Below are 26,496 nucleotides of genomic sequence, written 5' to 3' on the forward strand. Positions count from 1 at the left end.
CTTCTGGAGAAGGGTCTGTGGGGCAACTGAGGTCCTCAATTCTTGACTGGAGTTTTGCCTGGAAGGCAGCTTTAACTTCGGCTGACTGGAGGCTGCCAACCTGAAACTTCCTCCGAGGGATACCTCCTCTCCTGGGTGTGGGTTTAAAGTGAAGACGGAGATTGCAGCGTACAAGACGATGATCCGTATGACATTCTGCGCTGGGCATTACTCGGGTGTGTAAGACATCTCGAAGGTCTCTCTGGCGCACCAGAATGTAGTCGATAAGGTGCCAATGCTTGGACCGTGGGTGCATCCAGGTTGTCTTCAGACTGTTCTTCTGCTGGAAGATAGTGTTGGTGATGGTGAGCTGGTGCTCCATGCAGAATTCTAGCAGGAGGCGCCCGTTGTCATTGCAGTTTCCAATGCCGTGTTTGCCAAGTACTCCTTTCCAGGCTTCCGAGTCTTTACCTACTCTGGCATTGAAGTCGCCAAGGATGATCACCTTGTCCTCTGTAGGGGTTTTCCGTACGAGGTTGTGTAGATCAGCATAGAACTTGTTCTTTTCTGCAGGATCTGCTTGAAGGGTTGGGGCATACACACTGAAGAGTGTTGCATGCTGCTTGTTTTGAAGTGGGAGGCGCATGGACATGATGCGATCTGAGTGACCTGTTGGAAGGTTTTCGAGTTTGGAGGCAATGGAGTTCCTGACCATGAAGCCAACGCCAGAAAGGCGGCTCTCAGCCTTTGACTTACCCGACCAGTAGAGGGTATAGCCAGCACCGTGTTCTTGAAGACTACCTTCCTCAGGGAAACGGACCTCACTGAGAGCTGCTATGTCGATATTCAACCTGAGAAGTTCGTGGGCAACTAGAGCAGAGCGTCGTTCAGGGCGACCACTGCCTACTGTGTCAAGCATGGTTCTGATGTTCCAACACGCAAGCTTTAGTCTTTGCACACTTTGTGAGGCAGGTGCATGCCTTTTCTTTGTTGTTATTTTTCGACCGCAAGTAAGGATGCCCGTTGACCGCGGCTAGCCAACTGGGGTGGGGGAGACGAGCTTTGTTTAGGCCACCTTTTCTAGGCCCCTCTCCGTGTGGAGCAAGCAGTGCTGTCCCTAGATAAGGCTGCTTGGTCGTTCAGGGTGCTGCCGAAAGATGCTTTCGTCTCCGGGTTAGCATCAGGCGACCAATATCCTGAACCGCCTACATGCAGGATCGGGACTGCGGCTTCCAGTGGCACCTTCCACCTGCCGTTTCGCCCCTTGCCTATCGCTGCAGGACTTGATGCGTTGTGAGTTGTGTGTGTGGATATGCCCTTCAGGCCTGCGCAGAGGAATTTTTTAGGTGAAGCGCAGTGTGCGCGGTACTGGCTCCACCCTTTCACCTGGGGGTCATCTGCCATGGCCCAGTAAGCCGGGACGCCGGCAGTGAGTCCTCCAGGTGGTAGGTGTTACATTAACGAGCTCTATCTGCCCGGGTTTGATGTTAGAGTTTTCCTTCTCTTAGGCTGACGAGGTTGGTGGGCCCAGCCTGCCCATCCGGTTATACCGCCGGACACTTCGGTCGCACCATGACGTAGCAAACTCTGTGAAAACGGGGGGGACCAGCGAGAAGGTGTTGCTACGGATGCAGTAATGCAGGAGAGGCCATTGCAGTGACCATCTGCCAGGCATAGCCAGACAGTGACCACGCGGCGTTCACTACACCGGGAGAGGAGAGGCTATGTATTGCGCATGCACTTTCCCTGGGGGGGTAGGATTCCCAGAGGGAGCCCACCCACCCCCCACCCCCACAGTGGCAACACAGGCAGTGGCAAATCAAATCAACACAGTGGGAACACAGGCAGTGGCAAATCAAATGCAAGACTGTGATCAGGCAGGCAAAAAGGGACTATGAGGAGCATATTGCAAAAAACATAAAGACCAACAATAAAAATTTCTTCAAATATATTAGAAGTAGGAAACCAGCCAGGGAAGCAGTGGGGCCCTTGGATGACCATGGGGTAAAAGGATTACTGAAGGAGGATGGGGAAATGGCTGAGAAGCTGAACGCATTTTTTGCCTCCGTCTTCACCGTGGAAGATGAGAAGTGTTTGCCCGCCCCAGAACCACTAATATTGGAAGGGGTGTTGAAAGACCTGAGTCAGATTGAGGTGACAAAAGAGGAGGTCCTACAACTGATAGACAAATTAAAAACTAATAAGTCACCGGGTCCGGATGGCATACATCCGAGAGTTCTGAAAGAACTCAAAGTTGAACTTGTGGATCTTCTAACAAAAATCTGTAATCTTTCATTGAAATCTGCCTCCGTTCCTGAGGACTGGAAGGTAGCAAATGTCACCCCCATCTTTAAAAAGGGTTCCAGAGGAGATCCGGGAAATTACAGGCCAGTCAGTCTGACTTCAATACCGGGAAAGTTGGTAGAAACCATTATCAAGGACAGAATGAGTAGGCACATTGATGAACACGGGTTATTGAGGAAGACTCAGCATGGGTTCTGCAAGGGAAGATCTTGCCTCACTAACCTGTTACATTTCTTTGAGGGGGTGAACAAACATGTGGACAAAGGAGACCCGATAGATGTTGTTTACCTTGACTTCCAGAAAGCTTTTGATAAAGTTCCTCATCAAAGGCTCCTTAGAAAGCTTGAGAGTCATGGAGTAAAAGGACAGGTCCTCTTGTGGATCAAAAACTGGCTGAGTAATAGGAAGCAGAGAGTGAGTATAAATGGGCAGTCTTCGCAGTGGAGGACGGTAAGCAGTGGGGTGCCGCAGGGCTCGGTACTGGGTCCCATCCTCTTTAACTTGTTCATAAATGATTTAGAGTTGGGAGTGAGCAGTGAAGTGGCCAAATTTGCGGATGACACTAAATTGTTCAGGGTGGTGAGAACCAGAGAGGATTGTGAGGAACTCCAAAGGGATCTGTTGAGGCTGGGTGAGTGGGCGTCAACGTGGCAGATGCGGTTCAATGTGGCCAAGTGCAAAGTAATGCACATTGGGGCCAAGAATCCCAGCTACAAATACAAGTTGATGGGGTGTGAACTGGCAGAGACAGACCAAGAGAGAGATCTTGGGGTCATGGTAGATAATTCACTGAAAATGTCAAGACAGTGTGCGTTTGCAATAAAAAAGGCCAACGCCATGCTGGGAATTATTAGGAAGGGAATTGAAAACAAATCAGCCAGTATCATAATGCCTCTGTATAAATCGATGGTGCGGTCTCATTTGGAGTACTGTGTGCAGTTCTGGTCGCCGCACCTCAAAAAGGATATTATAGCATTGGAGAAAGTTCAGAAAAGGGCAACTAAAATGATTAAAGGGCTGGAACACCTTCCCTATGAAGAAAGGTTGAAACGCTTAGGGCTCTTTAGCTTGGAGAAACGTCGACTGAGGGGTGACATGATAGAAGTTTACAAGATAATGCATGGGATGGAGAAAGTAGAGAAAGAAGTACTTTTCTCCCTTTCTCACAATACAAGAACTCGTGGGCATTCGATGAAATTGCTGAGCAGACAGGTTAAAACGGATAAAAGGAAGTACTTCTTCACCCAAAGGGTGATTAACATGTGGAATTCACTGCCACAGGAGGTGGTGGCGTCCACAAGCATAGCCACCTTCAAGAAGGGGTTAGATAAAAATATGGAGCAGAGGTCCATCAGTGGCTATTAGCCACAGTGTGTGTGTGTGTGTATATATATATATATATATATATATATATATTTGGCCGCTGTGTGACACAGAATGTTGGACTGGATGGGCCATTGGCCTGATCTAACATGGCTTCTCTTATGTTCTTATGTTCTTATGAGATGGCTGGACAGCATTACTGATGCGTTACACGAATTGGAGCAGACTTCGGAGGATGGTAGAAGACAGAAGGGCCTGGCATGACTTTGTCCATGGGGTCGGAAAGAGTTGGACTCGACTGTGCGACTGAACAACAAACTGCTCTTTAACCATGCTGATTTCACTCATACCCAGGAATGTTAAGCGGTAGCTAATCTGTATGGACTGTTATTCAAAATACACCCAAAACATTTCATCTCCTACAAATGACCTGAAACTTCCACTCATTTGCAATCAGAGGGATAGCCTTGGATAATAGTTTGTAACAGGCAGGATAGATTCCTTTAACAGGCCCAGCGTGAGGCCCTTAGTAGTGGAAAAGGAAACCATATATGGCTTTTTAAAAATGTCTTGCGTAAACAGGCCAGAAGAGTATTTGTTAGCAGAGGGAAAACAGCTGCAATTAAATGCAACTTGGCAGGGATCTTTCTGTTCAGTAATTGAGATGTCTAGCAGCTTTAAAGAACTCTAGAAAACAGTGATGAGTATTCATTTCTCTTCTGGCAAGTATATATATTGTTCTCTTTCTTGCATCACATGTCAAGTATGTTGGGAATGGAAAGAAAAGCTGAGGTCCATCAGCTCCGTGTCTGTCTGCCTGTCTGTCAAGCATCCCACTCTTTCTCCAAGGAGCTCAGGGCAGCATACATGCTTCTCTTATCTGCTAGTCTCACAACAACCCAGTTAAACTAGAGGTCACCTGCAATGCCATCCTAAGCAGAGTTATACCCTTCTAAGGCCATTGACTTCAATAGATTAGAAAGGATATAACTGCTTAGGATGGCGTTTCCAGTGAATCTGATGATTGATGGGGGGTAATTGTATCTTGGCCTCACCACCAGTCATGTTAGAGAAACTGTAGCACTTGGGAACGTGTGTATGGTTCTATACCAAATTCACTACCCTCTCCCATTTATACTGAGGGCGAGGCACAATTCCATAGGACTGTTTAATAGTACACAACTTTTGTTTTAAGAGGTGGGGATATTTTCAGATTGCATGGTTGCTAAAGCAGGTGAAATATCTTGCACTGTGATGAACCCAAATGAACATTTTTCATGCTATATGAAACACAATAAATGCCTTGGGGACCGTTCTGTGTTTTGTTGTCCAAGGGTTAGAATAATTTTATTGACAGAGCTTGCCCTCTTGTGGTTATTGCCAGTAATTCACTATCACCATGTGCTTGAAAATGGCAGAAAACCCCGAGGCTTCCCACCTGCTTTTTATGCAACTTTTTAAAAGCTACATTAAGATGGCCGTATATTCACTGTTAATTTTCTAGGTGTTTTATAAGTTGTTTATATCATAACCTATATTGTAACTCGCCGTGAGACCGCTTGTGGGAAGAGAGGGATAAAAGTTGAACTAACCGACTAACTAACCAACTAAAGTTCTGATAAATGTGATACATCATTTTCTTACAGACTCTGAGACTCATAATGTGTTCCTCATTTTGGAGCTGTTTGTGGTAACCCTAAAACCCATCCTTCTAGGTTTATGGGAGTTTAAACCTCTCTCAGCTCCAGGAGTGGCTACAGAGTTAGGGCTTATCTAGAAATCGCAAGCTTAACGTTTTAGACAGGATGTGTTTTTCCAAGTAAAACAGTTACTCCGATGTCACTGACCCATTATAGTTTATTAGCCCTTTCAGGTGTTAAGGTGCTTTGCTTATGTTATCTTTTTGTAATCCTTATAATAGTCCTGTAAGGCAGGTCGGTATTCTTATGCCCATATTGCAGACAGGGGTATGTGTCAATGTTAGTAAAAAAGGTCTCAAGTGAGTTCATCGCAGAGACAGATTATAGTGAGAAACAGGCCCTCTCAGAGGTCCAGAGAATCCAGAGAGCCTGATGTCATAGGGACAACTTGTGGGCAAGGCTGGCGCCTGGGTTTCTGGTGCACTGGGCCTCTGGCTCCGTGCCTGCGGTGGTGGCAGGCAGCATGGCACTGAGTGCCTTCAAGCATATCTGCCTCTGTGCTGCCCCTGCTCAGCCTTTCTGGGCTGAGCAGGAGTGGTGGGGTGGCGCATGCGCTCACAGGCACTTGGAGCCTGTCTCCGAGCACCTTCAAGAGCACCTGCCACCCTGTCGCCCTTCCACTGCACCTTCCCCGCTGCCCTCCTGCAAGTAGGTTGCGAGGTAGCAGAGGGTGGCAAGGGAGAGCGCGGTGGGGACGGGGAAGGGGCACCGGGGTGTTGAGGCACACGCTGAGAAGGGTCACTCGCTGGTAACCCCTGAGGCCAGGTAGCACCATAGGCGGCCGCCTATCTGGCCTACTGGGATGCGCTGGCCCTGCCTGTGGGATGTTTGGGGGTAGCAGGGCTTTTTTTGAGCAGGAACACGCAAGAATGCAGTTCCAGCTGGCTTGGCATTAGGGGTGTGGCCTAATATGCAAATGAGCTCCAGCTGGGCTTTTTCTTTTTTTAAAAAAGCCTAGTGTGAAACAATGGTGACATTAGGGGGTGACATCAGGGTCTAATAATCAAATGAGTTCCTGCTGGGGGCAGAGACTGTAGAAAACAGCATTGCTTAGCAGGGCAACAGCACTTCTGGGTGGAGACCTGGAAGTAGACTATTAGCAGGAGACTTAATGAGGGGAGGGGTGCACCAGCATTACTTCTAGGTTAGGGCAGAGGTATTGTCAGTGTCTTGTCAATGTTGACTATTCCCCCCCCCCCTTTTCTTTCATTTGGCCCAGAAAGTGGTGGCAGGTGGGAAAGGTTGCCAGTGGGAGGTCTCCTGCCAAACTAGGAGTATCCTGGCAGCCCTACCTGGAAGTGACGTCTAGTAACATTTCCTGCATTGTGCACAGGGTTGCACTAGATGACCCTGGGGGTCCCTTCCAATACTCTCTCTAAGCTGTGGAGTCTTTTGAACAAAAATTCTACTTCATGAGCTACTGACATTAAAGTTGTGAGCTACTCCATAAATTGGTTTGCTCTGGGGCCATTTTTCCTGACCTAAGACAAAAATCCGTGAGCCGAAGACTAAAAAACTGTGAGCTAGCTCACACTAACTCAGCTTAGAGGTAACACTGGACCCTTCCTACTCTATGATTCTAACATTCTAGGAATTTCCCTATTCTCTATGGTGAAAAGCATAGAAAGTAGGGGTATCCCTAGAGTGTCACGATGTGTTGGTGTCAGTTCCAGATGTTACTGCATCGAGCAACACAGATTCCTACGAGTTCCAACCTATTTCTTCCCTGCTGCTCCAATAGTGCAGGCGGGAGACAGTGCAGAACAGATGGGGGTTTGTTTGCTGATAAAGAGGAGATGGCGTCCCTATTAGGCCACTCCCAGCCTTTGAGGATTTTAGCTAAAATTTTAAAAAATTACAACAGATGATGCACATAACTTTATCAGATGCCAAAAATTTAATGTGTCTAAATTTGAGGCACCCTTTGAATCTGCCCACCCTGCCCCTGATTGGTCCTGGTGAGGGATTTGCCTAGCTTAGATCAAATTAATACATGCTACTTGCTGGGCAATGGCAAACCACCCGGTAAAAAGTTTGCCATGAAAATGTGATACAATGTCACCCCAGAGTCAGAAATGACTGGTGCTTGCACAGGGGACTACCTTTACCTTTACTTGCTGGGCAATCCTATGCATGGTTACTCTAGTCAAAGTCCAGGGCTTTTTTTTTGAGCAGGAATGCACAGGAACGCAGTTCTGGATGGCCTGGTGTCAGGGGGAGTGGCTTAATATGCAAATGAGTTTCTGCTGGGCCATTTCTGCTGGGCCAATCAGTCTCCCTAGGGAATAATAGAGTTCCCAGCAGATATTTCCCTCCCCTCCCCCCGCTTTCTGATGACCCTGTAGCGGAGGGAGGGCCTCCAAACTGGGGGATCCCCTGCCCCCACCTGGGAATTGATGTTTGAGGAACAATGCTTGTTAAATTCTGAGGCTCTGGATCATGCTGCAATTTTATAAATGTCGTCTGCCTAGATCCCTCCTGTATGACCAGCAGGAGATGCACCAACTCTACATGCTGGTTTAATTTGCAATAAACTTGCCTTCCTACAAAACAAAACAAAAATGTAGCTAAAGGTTCAAAGGGTTACGACAGGGTTCAAATCTTAGTTAGGACATCAGTAGCCATGTTAGTCTGTCTGTAGCAGTAGATAGATCCAAATAGGCAGCCGTGTTGGTCTGAAGTAGTAGAACGAAGTAGGAGTCAATTGCACCTTTAAGATCAACTTAGTTTTATTCAGAACGTAAGCTTTCGTGTGCATGCACACTTCTTCAGACAAGGAATGAGGTGCAGTAAGCAGAGCCACATATAGCTGGTGGGGTTTGGAATGCCAAGTGGTACAAAGTTAAAAATCAGTAGCAGAATAGTAAAATTAACAAATTCAGAAAACCTTTGATCTGGGTTGCATTAGCGTGGGAAACCATAAAACAGTAACATGTCAGAATGTGAGAATGCCTGTTAATTATTCTATTGCTAATAAACCTGGGTCAAAAAGAAGGCATTTCTTTCCCAGAAGTTTTTCCTGTCCAACTAATTTACCTTTTAACATGTAGCAATAGGAAAGAGCAAGAGTCCAGCAGCATCTTAAAGACTAACAAAATTTGCAGTAGGGTATGAGCTTTCATGAGTCACTGCTCGCTTTTTCAGATACTAGAATGTGAGTTCATCTGTTCTATATATTGGAAAGTGGAATGATTTCAGATGCCAAATAACGTTAGCAGGCAAATGACAATAGAAGATGTGATATTAGATGTGATATGCAGAGAGATAACAGGCGTGGAGAAACCAGGATTGCAATGAGACAGGAAACCTAGGTCTTGAGTGAGTCCAGGTAGATACATTGTCTTGAGTGTTGTTATCAGTTTGGACAGTAATAATGACAAATTCAGTGGTGATACATGGGGGGAACTGAAGGAAACATTATTCATTAACCTTTCAGAAAACATCTAGACACTTTGAGCATAAATTGATTTCCCCTGTATCAGCTCAGCAGCAAAAGTAGAAATAGCTGCTAGACAGGCATTAATAATAGTAGCTAAACATACATTTTTAATAAACAAAAGATACTCAAATATGTGATAGTGTGCAAACCACAAATTTATCTCCCTTTTGGAGTGACCACTGCACACATTTTTCTATTTATATGAGTAAGGTTTTCCAGTTGATGGTTTCCTAATTTCTATTAACATTCTCTGTATTAGCTCCAACAAACTGTCATTTACATCTAGTCACACGGTAGATGCTGGTATTTTCCCTGCGACATTTTAATTATGGAGGTAAATCTGGCTGTCTAGGGTAATGAAGGGATATGAATATGCACCTGATGATCTCCTATCTCCTCTTGACTCTAGTTATTAATGGGATTCAAGGAAATGTGTAATAGAACAGCATCTGTGCACAGTACATCTGTGTACAATACATCTCATGATACTGGAGAGCCAGTTTGGTGTAGTGGTTAAGTGTGCGGACTCTTATCTGGGAGAACCGGGTTTGATTCCCCACTCCTCCACTTGCACCTGCTAGCATGGCCTTGGGTCAGCCATAGCTCTGGCAGAGGTTGTCCTTGAAAGGGCAGCTGTTGTGAGAACCCTCTCCAGCCCCACCCACCTCACAGGACGTCTGTTGTGGGGGAGGAAGGTAAAGGAGATTGTGAGCCGCTCTGAGACTCTTTGGAGTGGAGGGCGGGATATAAATCCAATATCTTCATCTTCATATGTAGAGTATAAGATGCCACTGAACAAAATTTAAGGCACAAAATACTGAATCTTGTTACAAATAAGCCTATTGGAGGGGAAGCCCCATTTGTCTGAAAACTGGAAGGAGATGTTTGCACAGCAGTGTGTCTGCTCATGTTTCTTTGATGGGTCTCTGCTCAACTCAGCTACTAAACCTGGGCATTGCTTCGGCTTTGATTCTTTAATGCGGTGGTCCCCAACTTTTTGGCACCAGAGACTGGTTTTGTGGAAGGCAATTTTTCCACAGATGGGGGGTGGTGGTTTTGGGATGATACAGTTGTTTAGTTTATTTTGGTGAGGTGGTTGTGTGTGGTTTGATTCCTCACTCCTCCACTTGCAGCTGCTGGAATGGCCTTGGGTCAGCCATAGCTCTTGCAGAGTTGTACTTGAAAGGGCAGCTTTTGGGAGTGCTCTCTCAGCCCCACTTACCTCGCAGGGTATCTGTTGTGGGGGAAGAAGATAAAGGAGATTGTGAGCTGCTCTGAGATTCGGAGTGGAGGGCAGGATATAAATCCAATGTTGTCTTCTTATTATTAGTAGTAGTACATTGTGATATATAATGAAATAATTATACAATTCACGGCCCGGTTGCTAACAGGCCACTGACCGGGGGTTGGGGACCCCTGCTGTAATGGATGGACCAGTTTCAAATATCTTCCCCAAACCTCATCTTCCCCAGGTTCTACCCCCAAATCTCCAGGAATTTCTCAGCCTGGAATTGGTAATGTGTTGTGAACATTATTTGTGGAGCTAACGCTAAAGCTTTGAATTGTGCATCTGCAGAGAGATTGTGACTGTCCACCAGCCTACAGACAGTTCATCTGAGATCTGACTATTCATTGCTGGACTGAAACACATTTAGGTGGGGGGTTCATTATCAGTCTGGCCAAGAGAAACCAATACTGTAACACTGCAGTGAGAAACATCATTAGGGGAGGGAAGTACCTTGGGCTCTGATGAACTGCCATGCAAGTTCCTATGGCAGGGGTGGCCAATGGTAGCTCTTCAGATGTTTTTTTTTTTGCCTACAACTCCCATCAGCCCCAGCCAGCATGGCCAATGGGCTGATTGGAGTTGGCTGATGGGAGTTGTAGGCAAAAAACATCTGGAGTGCTACCGTTGGCCACCCCTGTCCTTTGGCAATGAAAACTGGAGATTTACACAGAGTTGTCAAAATGCTTCACTGATAAAACCATCCTCACTAATAACACATGCCACTATACTAATTTCTGCTTAATTATTTCCACAAATCTTTATAGATTGATGTAGAATTTAATGATGACAGACTTTCCTCTTTTTCTTAGATGAAATTTTGGTGAAACATTCAACCACCCATGACTAATCTAAGCATGTCTGAGTATAAAGGGAAGGTTCTGTTATTTGCTTTTAAAAACCACTTCTGTCTCAACTATAGTTCTCATATGGTAATTATACCTTTCTGCGGTTTAATAAACAAGAATAGAGGAGAAATAAATGTATTGATGGAGTCTGCCCTCTAGTGGTCACTTTCATAATTTACCACAACAGTGAATTTTAAAAAGGAAGAAAGCAATGTTTCTGGATGTATGGACATTTGCACTGTTCATTGGCTGTATTTCATGGCACGGTCAGTAAATCCGAAATCTTAAAGAAAATTTCCTGAGAGAAAGCCTCATTGAATAAAATGGGGTTTACTTCTGGGTAGACCTGCTAAATATTTCATCCTCGGTGTCATTGCCTTACAGAGCCTCCAAGGCAAAATTAGGCAGGTTGCTAACCCTTGCAAGGGGCTTACAGCTTCTTGGATATAAGCCATAGGGGCTGGCAAGGGAAAGTAGGAAACTGGGGAGCAACTGAAGGTGATAGCTTCAGCCCCATTATATCCTTTATCAGGGCTTTTTTTTTTTTAGCAGGAATGCAATTCCGGCAGGCTTGGCATCAGGGGGTGTGGCCTAATATGCCAATGAGTTCCTGCTGTGTAAAACAATGGTGATGTCAGGGGGTGTGTCCTAACATGCAAATGAGTTCCTGCTGGGCTTTTTTTGTCCTTTATAATTCTATTCCAGTGCTTTCTGTTAGGCAAGATCTCACTCTTTCATTTGCCACAGCTTTCTGCATTAGTATCCTGATTTTTAATACTTCCTTCAAAATCCTCTTTTTCAATAAAAATCAGATAATCTTTCCTAACACACTTTTAATGTATTTAATCTTCCTCAGTCACAGTTTCAATATCTGGCACTGAAATTGGATTTTAAGCTTTTCCTCCTTTTCATTTCTCTGCTAGCTAGGAAAAGAAAAAAGCCCTTGAAAGGTCAGCAGAGTAGAGCTTCATTCCATATCCACCCCTGTAATGGACAACAGCCTCATGGTTGTACCTTTGAGCTGAATCAAAGGAGGTTTCATTTTGTCCTGGCTTGAAGGGGGGAAATATGTGAGCTAGATGGGGCATATCTGTTTTGGGAATGATATTGCCTGGATATTTCCAAACATTCTGGGGGCTTCCCTTTGTCCATGCAGGAGGAAAATCCCCATATGGAAGGACCCTAGGTGAACGATTATAGCAATTCTAGACTAAACTATACCAGCAACTACAGAGTATTTGTAAAGGGTGCTTTAAAGCATGCAAAGTGAAGGTCAGGTGTAACTTAAAGCAGGTGCCCAGTACCTGTCCCTTGGGTCTGAGTTGTAGCAACTGGCCTCCGAGCAACAAAAGTAAAGGACTTCCATGTGGGTCAGAAGAAGAGAAGTCCCATTTTTCTAGCCTCTCTACTGCATTTTCCATATTCTCTTTGATTATTGTTGCTTTGTAATGCATTATCCTCCTACTCAGCACGTGAGGGAGAAGTCTTACTTGTTTTTCAAATGCAAAGGCATATTTAGACAATATAAGTGCTAATTCTCCAATTTGATGCTTCATTAACTAGATGGCATTTGAAACGACCATGGAATGAGTGAGCAAACATTGAGGTTCTCTCAGGAAATGCAGCTGGAGATGATTCAGAATGCCTGCAGTTATTGTTCGGGTGAGGAGAATGTCACCAAATTAGATGTGTGTGTGTGTGTCAGTCACAGTCCCCTGGCAGGTATATTTTTGAAGTGGGACATTCCACAAAGCAGGGTCACAACTGATAGGCCACAAGCCATAACTATTGTCGCTAGTTGAACAGAGAACACTATCAGCAAGGCCTACAGATAGAGTCTGGGTTTGATATACGGCCTCCTATGAGGGAAAGATGTTTCCTGGGCTACTTGTTCTCCAGGTGCTTGATTAGTTCTTCTTTTCTGACTCTGACAGACTAGCAGTTTCATGGTTAAGAGTGGTGGACTTTCATCTGGAGAACTGGGTTTGATTCCCTGCTCCTCCACATGAAGCCTGTCAGGGGACCTTGGACCAGTCACAGTCCCCTCAGAACTCTTTCAGCCCCACCTGCCTCACTATGTGCTTGTTGTGAGGAGAGCAAGGGAAGGCATTTGTAGGCCACATTGAGACTCTTTAAGGTAGAGAAAAGTGGGGTATAAAACCCAACTCTTCTTCTAGTAGTCTGGACTGCACTCTTATATGTGGTGGCCTGAAATTATGCACAGATGGCTGATAGTGAAGGACTTTTAGGAACATGCAACAGATAGCATTTGCAGTGGACTGAACCCCTGGGCCCACTTCCTGGTCTCTGCTCTGGTTCTAGAATTTTTGGTTGCATGAATGGCAGCCCTGTTTATCCATAGATCATGGATAATAATAATTGATATGACTTCACTAAGATTTCTCCCAGACCTGTTTATCTGCCCAACAGTTGACAGGAGTAGTAAGAGACGATCCCGGCTGATTCTTGATCCATAAAAGGGAGACACGATGACACTGACACAAAAGGTTGCTGTTTGTATTCTTTTATTTGTAGATTTGTAGGCTTCCAAACCAGGAGGAAAACTGTCCCAGACGTCTAGGGAATGCCTCTGGTGCTTGTTCCTCTTGGCCGCCTTGTAATCAGTGGTAAAAGATCAGCATTGCAGATTCCAATAATTGTTTGGAAACGCTCCAGCCACTATGAGCCCCATAGCCACTCCAGTCGAAAGCAGTGTAGTCGCCACATTGCCGTGGAGCTTCTTGTGGAAAATGTCCTCCTCCACCAACACAGGTCTGGAGAAGAAGGAGGGGAAGATCATGATTACTATGACTGGATTTATACCCTGCAGTACTGCAGTCCTAAGCTCTGCTCACGACCTGAGTTTGATCCCAGCAAAAGCTGGTTCAGGTAGCTGACTTGAGGTTGACTCAGCCTTCCATCCTTCTGAGGTCGGTAAAATGAGTACCCAGCTTGCTGGGGGGGGGGGGGGGAAGTGTAGATGACTGGGGAAGGCAATGGCAAAGCACCCCGTAAAAAATCTGCCATGAAAACGTTGTGAAAGCAATGTCACCCCAGAGTCGGAAACGACTGGTGCTTGCACAGGGGACCTTTCCTTTTCCTTCACTAGGAGTCTCAGAGTGGCTTACCTTCCTCTCCCTACAACAGACAGCCTGTGAGCAGTGTTCCCTCTAAGCTGAGTTAATGTAAACTAGCTCACAGTTTTTTAGCCTCTGGCTCACACATTTTTTTATGGCTCATGAAAAATGGCCCCAGAGCAAACTAATTTATGCAGCAACTCACAACTTTAATGCTAGTAGCTCGCAAAGAAGAATTTCGGCTCACAAGACTCCACAGTTTAGAGGGAACAGTGCCTGTGAGGTAGGTGGGGCTGAGAGAGCTCTTTGAGAACTGCTCTTGAGAGGACAGCTCTGAGAGAACTTATGACTGACCTAAAGTTTCCCAGCAGCTGCATGTGAAGGAGTGGGGAGTCAAACCCAGTTCTCCAGATTAGAGTCTGTTGCTCTTAACCACTACACCAAACTGACCCCCATGGGGATAGTCTGGCCTGGAATCTAGACGAGTGGAACAAGTGCTGAGTGTTGCTGATGGAGTGAACCAGTCCCAAATATTAGTATACTGCCTTTAAGCCAACTACTCACATGTTCCGAGTCGCATCCTGTGACTCTAACCCCAGCACACAGAGCCATGGCTGCTTTTTCATTATTAAACACCCGGAACTGAATGAAGCCAGGTTCCACTTGAGCTGTAAAGACAAAAACGTAAACAGCAGGGCTGTTTCTTTGCTCCAGGAACTTGTTATTTGATAGCTCTGTGGTTTGGTTCAGACCTAATAGCAAACTGTTGCTTTCTGTTATGCCCCAATCAGCAAGCAGTGGTTTGCACTTTCCATGCAAATCATGATTCCAAGTTAAGAACAATGCTATGGTTTGGAATCTTGGTTTGCAAGGCAAAACACACAGCTTAATTTGCTCTTTGGGGTGTAAGTGCAAACTATGGTTTGCTAAGAATCCTGAAATATCTGCATGACAAGGGGAGTGGGGGCTTTGAGAGCCACGCAATATGTGTATAAGAGCCATCTGTAGCTTCCAAGCTGCCGTTTGGCCAACCCAACTTTGATTTTGATCCATTCTTGTATTCCAAACCAAAGTCATCCAGTGTTTTGGTCAATTTCTGCACAGCATTTCGCTATTGCAAACAAATCACTTACCTCGAGCATTTGGAGAGTAAAAGAAAGATGTCTGCTCGGCATTACCATGATCATAGAAAACTGGTACAGAAGGGCCGTTGTCATTTGCACAAGTGCCAATTCCAAACTTTACCGGGTATTTCTAGAAAGACAAGCAAGCGGCAAAGAAAAACAGGCATGATGTGGTAGTTAGAGAGTTGGATTAGGATCTGGGAAACCAGGGTTCAAATTCCCATTCTGCAGTGAAACTCTAGGAGACCTTGGTCTAGTCAGTCTAACCAACTTCACAGGGTTGTTGTGAGGATGAGATGGAGGGAGAGAGAACTGTGTGTGCTGCCTCAAGTTCTTTGGAAGAAAGGTGAGATAAAAATGAGAGAGATCCATCTCACTGAGGTAGGGTTGCCAAGTCCAATTTAAGAAATATCTGGGAACTTTGGGGGTGGAGCCAGTAGACTTTGGGGGTGGAGCCAGGAGACATTGGGGTGGAGCCAAGATCAAGGCTGTGACAAGCATAATTGAACTCCAAAGGGAGTTCTGGCCATCACATTCAAAGGGACAGCACACCTTTTCAATGCCTTCCTTCCATAGGAAGTAATGAAGGATAGGGGCACCTTGTTTTGGGGCTCATAGAACTGGACCCCCTGGCCCAATCGTTTTGAAACTTGAGGGGTATTTTGGGGAGAGGCACTAGATGCTGTACTGAAAATGTGGTGCCTCTACCTCAAAAAACAGCCCCCCCCAGAACCCCAGATACCCGTGGATCAATTCTCCATGATTTTCTATGGGAATAAATCTCCATAGGGAATAATAGAGTTCCCAGCAGACATTTCCCTCCCCTCCCCCCGCTTTCTGACGACCCTGAAGCGGGGGGAGGGCCTCCAAACCAGGGGATCCCCTGCCCTCACCTGGGGATTGGGAACCCTACACTGAGGGAGGGTGGAGGGGAAGGTCCCCAGAGCGGATATGGTAGACTTCCATAGGTATATGAGGACAGACCCTGGATTCAGCAGGAGCTCACAAAAGCACAGCTCCTGAACCTTTCTGAGGGTTCCCCCTCCTCCTCCCCATCTTGTCCATTGAATAGTAGGTGCAGCTGCATAACAATCCCTGGATGAGCTCCCCCACCTATTTTTCTACAAAACGACCCCTGTATGAGGAGATATAAATAAAGGGGGGAGGGGAGGCCTTAAATAAAGAGTTAGTTCGGAAAGGGCATCTTTAATACTATTGTCATAGCAGAATTGGCTAATCTTGTGATCTCTGTCCTGGCTCCAGGATGCAACACAAGAGATCTGATTAGATTTCTCAGCTTTTTCTTTCTAATCAACTATCTTGAGGTTGCAAATTAGATCAGAAGAGCAGCGATTGGGGGAAGAAGAGCAGGGATGCCAACTCTGAGTTGGGACATTTTTGGAGATTTGAGGGTGGAGCTTATGCTGGGCACAGTTTGGGGAAGGGAGGGGAGGGAGCTCAGTGGGGCATAGTGCCATAGAGTGCATTCTCCAAAACTGCCATTTTCTCCAAGGGAACTGATGTCTATATTCTGGTGAACAGTTGCAGTTCCAGATTTCCAGGCCCCTTGGCAATCCTAAATAAAAGACGTTTAAACTCTTTCTCCCTATCTAATCAAAATGATCCCAGTCCTCACTCAAACTACTGTAAGTCTTGTTTGCTAGTAGGAAAAATACAGGGAAAATAGACGTATAGTGTCTGTATTTTTTCGCTAGCAGACTGGTCTAACAGTGGTCATTTAGATCAACGAAATGGCATGGGAAGAAAGGATTAAATACCCTCTACCTCAGGGCTGCATCCCCAGTTACATCAGTAGCCATGGTAGTTCTGAAGCAAAGAAAAAAAATATTAACCTGATCATGGATCATCAGTTTTAACCCTCAGCCACTGGTGTTGGAATGGATTAGGATCAAATACTATTTCCCTAAGGGATGACTCTGAGTAAATTTATACACAGTTTGTTATGGGTTGTATGGTTTGGCCAAAAGGACTGGAATTAAGGCCTATAATGAAAGAATGCTCATGTTGATAGGAGACAGTTCTGTTCAAGTTCCCATCAGAGCTTGTATTGAATGAGTGACATTCCTCCAATTCAGGTGAGGAGGCAGAGGAGTGTATGTTTGTGTTCGAAGAAACAACATTCTGAATTTGGGTGAGGCATGCAAGAGCTGAGAGAAAGGGAAGGAGACAGACAGAAAACTGAGCTGAGTGAAAGGTGAAGCCCGTTGGGGTGCAAGCTGTCTTCTTCTGGGAATCTACAGTGGAGCAGTGAACCAGCTGCCCTACGGAAATGCCTTTCTTCCCGCTTTCTGTAATAGGTTTGTCCCGTCCCCTCTAGTGGGTTTGTCCCATCCCCTCTCTCTCCTGATCCCTGCCACTGCTTAGGCTTGCCAGTTTACCTGCAGGGGCGTGGGATCTCTCACCCCCTTCCCCAGCTTGTGTTCCCTGCTGCTGTTCAGCTAGGCAGCAGCAGGAAATGCCCATGTGAAATGGGATGACATGATTGGCTTCCCCAGCAAAACTGAGTTTTGGACAAATGCTAGATCATAACCTGGTACAACCTGGAAATAACATCATCATGCCAGGTTATGATCTAGCATTTGTCCAAAACTCAGTTTAAATCATGGAGTTTTGGCTGAATGGCTTAGACCAGTTGCGCAGGGCCTGCAAGACCACCCTCTTTAAACAGGCGTTTATCAATGACTGAATTATAGGTGCACAACAAAGGAAACGCCAAAATGGTCTGGTCTAGGGATCCACCACCACTACACCATCTGACAGACATAGCGTCAAACAATAATGTTTACTGCCAGACTTAATAGTGTTAGATTTAGAAATGTTTTAATTAATTATTGATTGGTTTTAATGTGATTTTAATGTCTTATTATTGTATTGTTCACTTTTAAATGTTGTTAGCCGCCCTGAGCCTGCTTCGGCGGGGGAGGGCGGGATACAAATAAAAAAATTTTAAAAAATGGTGAGAGCATCACCCTTGTAATGATGATGTCACTTCCCGGTCACATTGGAAGTGACATAATTGCTCTGAGGATGCCAATCCCCCCCAATCCAGAAGTTCCTACTTCCCCTTCTCTTGCCAAGCAACGCTAATCCTTAAATGAAGAGAATATTACAAAGACACAATAAGCCTTCGGTGTTCTCATATCAAAAGGGAACCAACCAGAGGCACTGGACCTTCTCAGCACTCAGAGAAGCAGAAATCATGTAACAATATTCTGAATTTCCTAGTTTCTTGAGCTCAGTTAGTCCCACCTTTTAATGAGAGCTCCGCACTACTTGCACTCTTCTAAGTCCCAAATGTTCAGTCTTTGGGTGACCATCCTTACCTGGTAGAGTCTAAGAAGGTTTCCCCCTTCAGCAGACAAGAAGCCTGTCTCCGTGTGATACCGCAAGAAGGCTGCATTCCGCCATTCCTTCATGGGGGTGTTGTTGGGGACATGCCATATGGCCATATCCCGTGCTTCAAGATCATAATAGCCAGGATTCTAGAAAGTTAAAAAAAGCCCACCTCTGAGGGAAAAGCCTGGTTGTGCCTAAATCCTAAATTAAGCTAGGAGTGGAAACTGGAATGCTGAATACTGGAATCAGTGGGAGTCACCTGGGGGCAGGGAACTGTCACATGTTGATGTGTGATGTCATGACATTTGTGAGGGAACCGGCCCGATTTGACTTTCAGACCCGGTTCCATTAGCCCCCTCCCAGGCCTGGGCCCCTTCCTGGAGGGCGCTATTCTGCTTCCTGCCACTAGGGTGCACTGCCACCACCTGCTCAATTTAGGGGTCCTGACTGAGAGGAACAGGGCTCTCAATCCCCCTTTCTAGTTCTGAGGCTTGGCCTCAAGGTCCTCTGCTACCCAGAATCTGGTTGCCACAGAAACCAAAGTCCTTCGGGAGACCCCTGTCAACTGGGGGTTTTTTTTGAGCAGGAACACACAGGAACGTAGTTCCAGCTGGCTTGGTGACAGGGGGTGCGGCCTAATATGCAAACGAGTTCCTGCTGGGCTTTTTCTACAAAAAAAAGGCCCTGCTGCCAACTGTGTGCCCCCTTTCCTGGGCTCCCCTCTTAAAGTAGCATGGTCTAAGGCAGCTGGGGAACTATGTGGCACAGAGCTTTACTGCCAGCATTCAAAATAGTAAAATGTTTATTAAAAAGAGAAAAAGGTTACAATTACAAGCATAATCTTAGCACAGCACACAATCAGCAACCAGAAGGTCAAATAAAAGTTGGTTTTAAGTGCATCCTTCTCCCCCAGAGCCGGATTAACAATTAGGCCAAATAGGCACTGGCCTGTGGGCCCCCACACCTCAGGCTGGCTCCCCCCATTTTTCCCCTGCTTGCAGCCCTCCCAGCCTGCATGCACAGCCAGCAACTGAGCTGTTCTTTGCCTGACTGGCCGTGCGTGGTTGCTGTTGGCGTTGTCACCCAAGTTTGCCTCTCTCTGCCTCTCCTCCACAGCTTAGCAAAAGGGGCGTTTAAGAGGGGCCTGCAGCAAGGGTCATGGGCAGTGGGGCAAATACTCAGAATCTGAGATAATTTGCAAGGGCCCTCCCAAGATTTCAACTGCCTAGGGGCCTCCACAGGGTTTAATCCGGCACTTTTCTCCCCCGGTCTAAAAATGTGCTCTACAAGATGTTGCAGTAGAGCAGGCAATTCTAAGCTTAAGTAAAGGTAAAGGTGCAAGCACCAGACATTTTCGACTCTGGGGTGATGTTGCTTTCACAGCATTTTCATGGCGGACTTTTTATGGGGTGGTTTGCTGGGATCAAACTCAGGTCGTGAGCAGAGGGCTATGACTGCATTCTAAGCTTAGTAAGATACAAATCACCATTTCAGTGTTCCTGCCTCCAGCCAGGCCCAGCCACATGGTCAAAATGGCTGTGGGCTTCTGACCAGAGGGCAGCTGTCTGTTCTCTTCCAGGGTCCAACTCCCAAGAGAGCCTCCCCTTTGGGGCAAGTACTTTTAATGAACCTCTGACTCCACCCATTTTACATCACTCTCCACCCCTTTCTACCTGGTTCTCCCAGGTCCCAAATGCATCCTGGGATCCCTCAAGAAGGCATTCTGGGAACTCACCTGGAGATTCCTAACACCAAATATCACCTCTGCAAACCCAGCTTCCTGATCTTCCAGAGAGCAGAGATAAACAATGACACCTTTGAAACTCAGAGTGGAGGAGGGAGAAAGGCATTCTGTCACAACATTACTTCCATTTTGTACTAGAAATTACATCATGACACTCTTGGAATTCACTGATCATCCAGCTGGAGCAAAGTGACCTGGTGAAGCCTGCCAGCATCTTTTGTTTAAATAAGGGTGGTATTCCAGAATGAAATCCAAATTTACACCAACCAGAATATGGTTTATGTGTGTGTCAGGGAAGTGCATCTCTTAACCTTCCAACCAGGCAGGGGTAGCATGCATTTGAAAAGAGAGACTAACCTTGAAATCATCACTAGTTGAGGCCATGGCAGATCCGAAAGTAGCATTGTTAGCCCAGTTGCCATCCCCCTGGGGGTAGTTGATGTTGTTCCCTTGTTGGCTAGACCAGCGGTCTCCCTTAGTGCACCTCCCATATATGTTGTTCTCATGGATGCTGGCCACCAAAGTCCAGCCGCCTCCATTGGTAGTCATGTCACAGAAGGTTTGGTAGACTTCGCCATCTTCCGTGGCCAGGTAATACAAGCCATCTGCAGAGAGACAGACTGTCCTGTAGCTAAGCTCATACTGTAGTTATAGCATTGATTCTAAGCACCTTTTTTTGTGACAGGCTGTTTGTAGTTTTTGGTCCCAGTGTCAGCTCATTCAGGAGGTCAGCTTTCTCAGTGCAGGCCTTGGATTAAGTAGTCTGTACCTTTACTGAATGTCAATAAAAAGCCACAATTAAGTTAGCCATTTTAAGGCCTTGTTTAACCTTGAGGTCAGGAGGCAAAAAGAATTCAACTGTGCAGTGTTGGGAGTGCTTAGTGTCTCATTTAAATTAGGTGTGTATTGGCCTCATTTTGAGCAAGAGGTCACAGGAGTGGAGCTCTGGAACCTCTAGATTTTATTGTGCTCTTTCTTTCTTAACCCCCCCCCCCCCCAAAAAAAAAATAAGCTTGCTTCTGGACTTGATTGTTCAAACCCCTTGTAAGAATTTTGCTGAACTCTAAGATTTTACAAACTTTCTAATATTTTTCCCCACAAAAACAGGGGGAAAAAACAAAACATATAAAACAGACACATGGAAATCTTCATCATACCACTGTGGCCACAGAGGAGAAAGTAATTTAAAAAGTATGATGGGGGTACGGTTTTATTATGACAATTATAATTCAAGAAGCACTTTAAGGTAGATGCTGAGCTGATATAATTTAGTACACCTTCTGGAGATATCAGGGGTGTGTGGCATATGCAGGCCTCAGATTCAGCTGGAGCTCAGCTGGAGCTCACAGGAGCACAGCTCCTGAACCTTTCTGACAGTTTCCGCTTTTCCTCCCCACCTACCTTGTCCATTGAATAGTAGGTGCAGCTGCATAAAAATCCCTGGATTAGGAGAGTAGGCAACCAGCCAGCTACCAGGGATTTTGCCATGCCCCCAGCAGCCCTCATTAACCCCTGGAGAAGCCCACACCATCTTTTCTCCACTTATGTGATTTTGGGTGTTGGGTGGCTTGCTGGCCTTGACTGAGGAGGCGGCTCAGGAGAGCCCCAGGCGAGCGAGGTCTGCTTGAGCTGGCTGGATCTCTAGCAAGCCCAAGCAGGCCTCGCTCACCTGGGGCTCTCCTTTCTTGCATTGGGTTGCTGTTGGCTGGGGGGGGCGGCGGCATATGCTAGTGAGCTCTGCCACCTATTTTTCTACAAAACAACCTCTGGGTATATGCAATGAGTTACGCTAATAAGCCCTGGCACCTCTTTTTCTATGAAATGACACCTGGTTGTATATGTTAAGTGCTGTTAAGTCGCTTCCAATTTATGGCAGCTCTATAAATCAATGACCTCCAAAACATCCTATCAACAGCAGCACGTGCAAACTGAGAGCTCTGGCTTTCTCGACTGAGTCAGCCCAACGCATGTTGGGTCTTCCCCTTTTCCTACTGCCTTCAACTTTGATTAGTATTATTGTCTTTTGCAGTGGGAGTGACTGAAGTACTATAGCCTCAGTTTAGTCACTTTAGCTTCTAAGAAGAGTTCAGGTTTGATTTGTCTTTATGGGGGTCCATGGTATCCATAAAACTCTCCTCCAGCATCCCATTTAAAATTTTCCCTCTCAGCTTTTTTCATTGTCTAAGGGTGCGGTCAGACGTACCATTAGTGGCAACACAGCTCCGTCTGGCTGACAGATTAAATGTGTTCGTTCAGACATCCACATCTGGCAATTGAGTGTCATCCAGGGTCATCCTGGCTTGCTACGCCTGAATGGCGCATTAATTTGACAGCATAGAAAGTCCGGCCCTTTTTCAAAACAGCGGCACAGGATCGCCTTTTTCATGTTTGGACAGCTCACGCGCGATACTGCCTCCCACCTTAAAAAAAAAAAGCCCCAGCAGACATGCACATTGCCAGATCATCCGGGAATCTGAGGTGACGCTTTTGCTTCTCCAATCAACACAGGATTGGAGGGGGGGGGGAAACATTATCCCACTATTCAGAACAGGAAAAAAATCTTTTTTTTTTCAATGTGGAGGATTTCCAGATATCTTTGTCACTGCCAATTTCTAGGAAAGTAATTCCTGGCAGTTCCTTGGTTTGAATTGGCAACGTTCATTCTGGAAACTTTCCCCCTTCCCCCGCTGCCTCTGAAGCAACGTTTGATTTCCCAGCTTCAAACAATTGGGCGCATGTTCAATGGACCCCCCCTCCCAGAAATCACCATCTGATTATGCATGCTCCAAGAAAAGAGCGTGATAGTACTGGATGTCTGATCGCGCAACAACAGAACGAATCGCATTCTTGGATGCTCGTCTGAACTGCCCTGCATCGAATCAATATTCAGCGGTTCAGATTTGAGCGCTACACACCCGCTTTTCATGGTACGTGTGACTGCACCCTAACTTTCACATCATAATAGTAATAGAGAATATTATAGCATGAATTATCGTGACCTGGGCTACCAGTGACACATCACACTTAAGAATCTTTTCTAGCTCCTTTATGGTTTTCCTTCCCAATCTCAGTCTCCTGACTTCTTCACTGCAGTTACCCTTTTGGTTGATGATGGAACCAAGGAACAGAACATCTTTTAACAGTTTAAATTGGGTACATTCAGAGCTGGTTCTAGTTTTAGGAAGCCCTGGACAAAATGCAGATTAACTTTCACAGGACCTTCATCTCATTGTTTTTACAAAATTCTGCCTCTTTCTTTTTGGAGACATTGCTCCTAACATGCCTTGTGTCCTTTTCTGTCCCTCACCCACCATCAGCTCCTTCTAGTCCTGTTTTGATTTCCTTGCAGCTTCGAGGCAGACTCTGGAGCAGGTGTGGGGGCAGGCCCTGATCGTTCTGCAAACAAGTAGCATCTTCCCACTTAACCAGCAGTTTGAGAATGTCCCGTTTCAATGAGGTCGCACAGCCACTGCTATCTGCAAGGAAATGAGTGATTAGGGAAGACAGAGAAGAATCATTCATTAATGACAATGAATGCAACAGACTAATTACACATTGGATGAAGAAGTACTTGTTTGTCCAGACAGTACTGTCAATAAATTTAACAGGGTGCCCTGAGTGGAACATAGGTAAAGTCAACTCATAGGTGAAGTAACTGCCCAAACCTGTTTTATAAGTGGGAAGATGTGTATGATCTAGTTACAAGTACTCCTAGCCAGGGCCAGCCCTAGACAGTCTGGCACAGTAGGCAAGGCTAACTTCTGGTGCCCCCCCCCCCCCCCGCACTGATAATGTCACTGTGTCATATGGTGGCTGCCTCTTTTGGAGTCCCCAGAAGGCCGGTGCCCTAGGCAGTCACCTAGTTTGCCTCGTGGCAGGGCCAGCCCTGCTCCTAGTGACACACAAAGTTAACCTAGGGTTGCTATACTCAAGGAGGACCTGGAGATCTCCCAGAATTCCAACTGATCTCCCGACAACAGAGATTGGTTCCCCTGGTGAAAATGGCTGTTTTGGAGGGTGGACTCTATGATGTTATAACGCATTAAGTCCACTTTCCTTCCCAAACCCTGCCATCCTCAGGCTCTGCCCCCAAAATCTCCAGATATTTTCCATACCTGTGTTGGCAAGCTGAACCACACATTTTGAGCCAGTTTGGTGTAGTGGTTAAGTGTGTGGACTCTTATCTGGGAGAACTGGGTTTGATTCCCCACTCCTCCATTTGCACCTGCTGGAATGGCCTTGGGTCAGCCATAGCTCTGGCAGAGGTTGTCCTTGAAAGGGCAGCTGCTGTGAGAGCCCTCTTATCCCCACCCACCTCACAGGGTGTTTGTTGTGGGGGAGGAAGGTAAAGGAGATTGTGAGCCGCTCTGAGACTCTTCGGAGTGGAGGGCAGGATATAAATCCAATGTCATCTTCTTCTTCTTCTTCACACATCTAGTCTAGATTTGGGCAAAAGAGTCCATGAATTTGGTCTCTTTCCTTAGATCCCATGTAACTGCCAGATATCACCTAATTTTAAAGGCGAACGAGATGAGGGCTGTGTGTTTGTGTGTCCATGCATGTGCAATTACTACAAATCTAACAACTGTTTTACCCAGAAGAACACATGCACACTTACCACACCATTGGCCTTTTGGGAACAGAATCACACACAGCAGGATGACCATGAATTCCCTCATTTTCGTGAGCTGTAAAAGCCAAGTTCTGTTACGTAAGAACTTCTCTGCCCACATTGAAATGTTATCTCATAAGAAGACATGTAGACCACTTGCTCAGCAAGCTCAGGAAGCTCTAGAGAAATATATTCAAAACTTGACAAAATTCCTGGCAGCTTTCCAAATGCTGGATACAGGGCTGGTGCTAGGGGTTCTGGCGCTCCAGGCAAGAGCTGCCCACCTGCTGCTGCAGCCAGGTGGCGCCCTAGGCAGCCACCTACCTGACGTTCTCCTACTTGCTGACCCTGGCTGGAAAAACACACATAGGATTGCTACCAAAGATCAGTATAACTGGGGTCCTACTGAAGCCACACACTAACAGGGGTCTCTATGGTCACTGTAGTTTTAGATTTTATATATTTTAATTTGGTCTTTTATTGTTTTTACTGTTGTTTTTATGTTGTAACCCGCCCTGATCTGTTCTACAGGAAGGGCGGGCTAAAAATCGAAAAAATAAAATAAAAATGTGCAATTAGCATTCATTCTTGTCACTGCTCTCCTCCCACGCTTAAACTCCATCTATCAATGGCTGATGCCTCTGTTTCCATTTGACTTTTCCTCCCCTTAAAAAATACCCTCAGGCCGCAGGACCAGAAAGAGCAGACCTCTCTAGCCTTGCCCTTCCTCATGTTGTGGCAGTTGAGAACCCACGACTGTTGGCAGCAAATCAGAACTCAGATCTTATGCTGCGCTGCTTTAGCTGCAGCTCTGTTGCCAGCTCTTTCCTTGCTACAATTGTGGCCTGATCGCTGTCTCCTCTCTCCTTATATTGCCGTGATGCAGAACTCAGCCCTTTGTGTAGTGGGTGATTCAAGTCAACAGCAACTGGGAGCCACTGCTGCCCCCACCCCACAGTTTCCTGGAGAGGAGAGCATGGAGATACCTTGTCAGCAGCCCACAAAAACCAGAGGGGCCCCACAGGCAGGAGTTTGCTTTGCAATTGGTAAGGCTACTAAACCTCTTTCAGCTGAATAGGAGAGTCATGTTGGTGTGCAGCTGTAGTTTCCTCTGCCTTAACAGAATAAAACATGAGTCCAGTGGTATTTTAAAGACTGATCGCTACTCAATTCCTGCTTTGTTATGCTGCTTAAGAACTAACACAGGTACCCATCTGTAATTATCAGTTTTGCAAAGAGGTGAATCCCTTCTCAGCTACCTGTTTTCCTCATGGAAGACTAACGTCCATTTTAGGAAAATCCTGCGGCTTCGTTGATACAGCACAGTATGGCACAGCAGGGTAGCTATAGAGGTGTAAAGGAATATTCCCAGCTCACCTGATCAACAGTTAACCTTCCTCCGTGCTTCTGATTTAGTGCAAACGGCTTAAACAGGAAGAAAGGCCTGATCGGTTGTGTCTGTCCGCCTCTTTGTCTCTACCACAGCCAAATTGACCTTGGACCATTGATAAACAAATCAGACAGCTGGAGTGGCCAGAAATTGTGTACACACACAGGGCAGGAGGGCAGTGAACAGAACAGAACTGGACTCGCTTTCTTTCCCAAGATTACAAAATAATCTTCCCACCACTTAGGATCTTGCAATCTGTATTTTCATAATAGCTCTCACCAAGAGGGCTGGATGTTCTCACAGAATACTTCTCT

At 46.0% G+C, this 26,496-nt stretch overlaps 1 protein-coding gene across 3 annotated transcripts; it reads right to left on the reverse strand.

Annotated features, from left to right (window-relative positions):
• Positions 1-13,390: 13,390 nt before the first annotated feature.
• On the reverse strand, positions 13,391-26,288 carry LOC132581749 (intelectin-1-like). 3 transcript variants are annotated; one of them, XM_060253151.1, is made up of 8 exons: positions 26,170-26,288; positions 24,799-24,868; positions 23,492-23,656; positions 20,538-20,785; positions 18,424-18,582; positions 15,089-15,209; positions 14,520-14,623; positions 13,391-13,652 (listed from the first exon to the last, which is right to left on the reverse strand). In XM_060253151.1, the coding sequence occupies exons 2-8, from the start codon at positions 24,857-24,859 to the stop codon at positions 13,500-13,502; spliced, it is 1,011 nt and encodes a 336-aa protein (XP_060109134.1). In that variant the 5' UTR covers positions 24,860-24,868; positions 26,170-26,288; the 3' UTR covers positions 13,391-13,499. The 3 variants fall into 3 exon arrangements, with proteins under 3 accessions (XP_060109134.1, XP_060109142.1, XP_060109150.1); XM_060253159.1 differs by having other exon boundaries at positions 26,186-26,270; XM_060253167.1 differs by lacking the exon at positions 18,424-18,582 and having other exon boundaries at positions 26,170-26,279.
• Positions 26,289-26,496: the final 208 nt, after the last annotated feature.

Source organism: Heteronotia binoei, chromosome 1 (assembly GCF_032191835.1).
Source record: "Heteronotia binoei isolate CCM8104 ecotype False Entrance Well chromosome 1, APGP_CSIRO_Hbin_v1, whole genome shotgun sequence".
Classification (NCBI taxonomy): domain Eukaryota; kingdom Metazoa; phylum Chordata; class Lepidosauria; order Squamata; family Gekkonidae; genus Heteronotia; species Heteronotia binoei.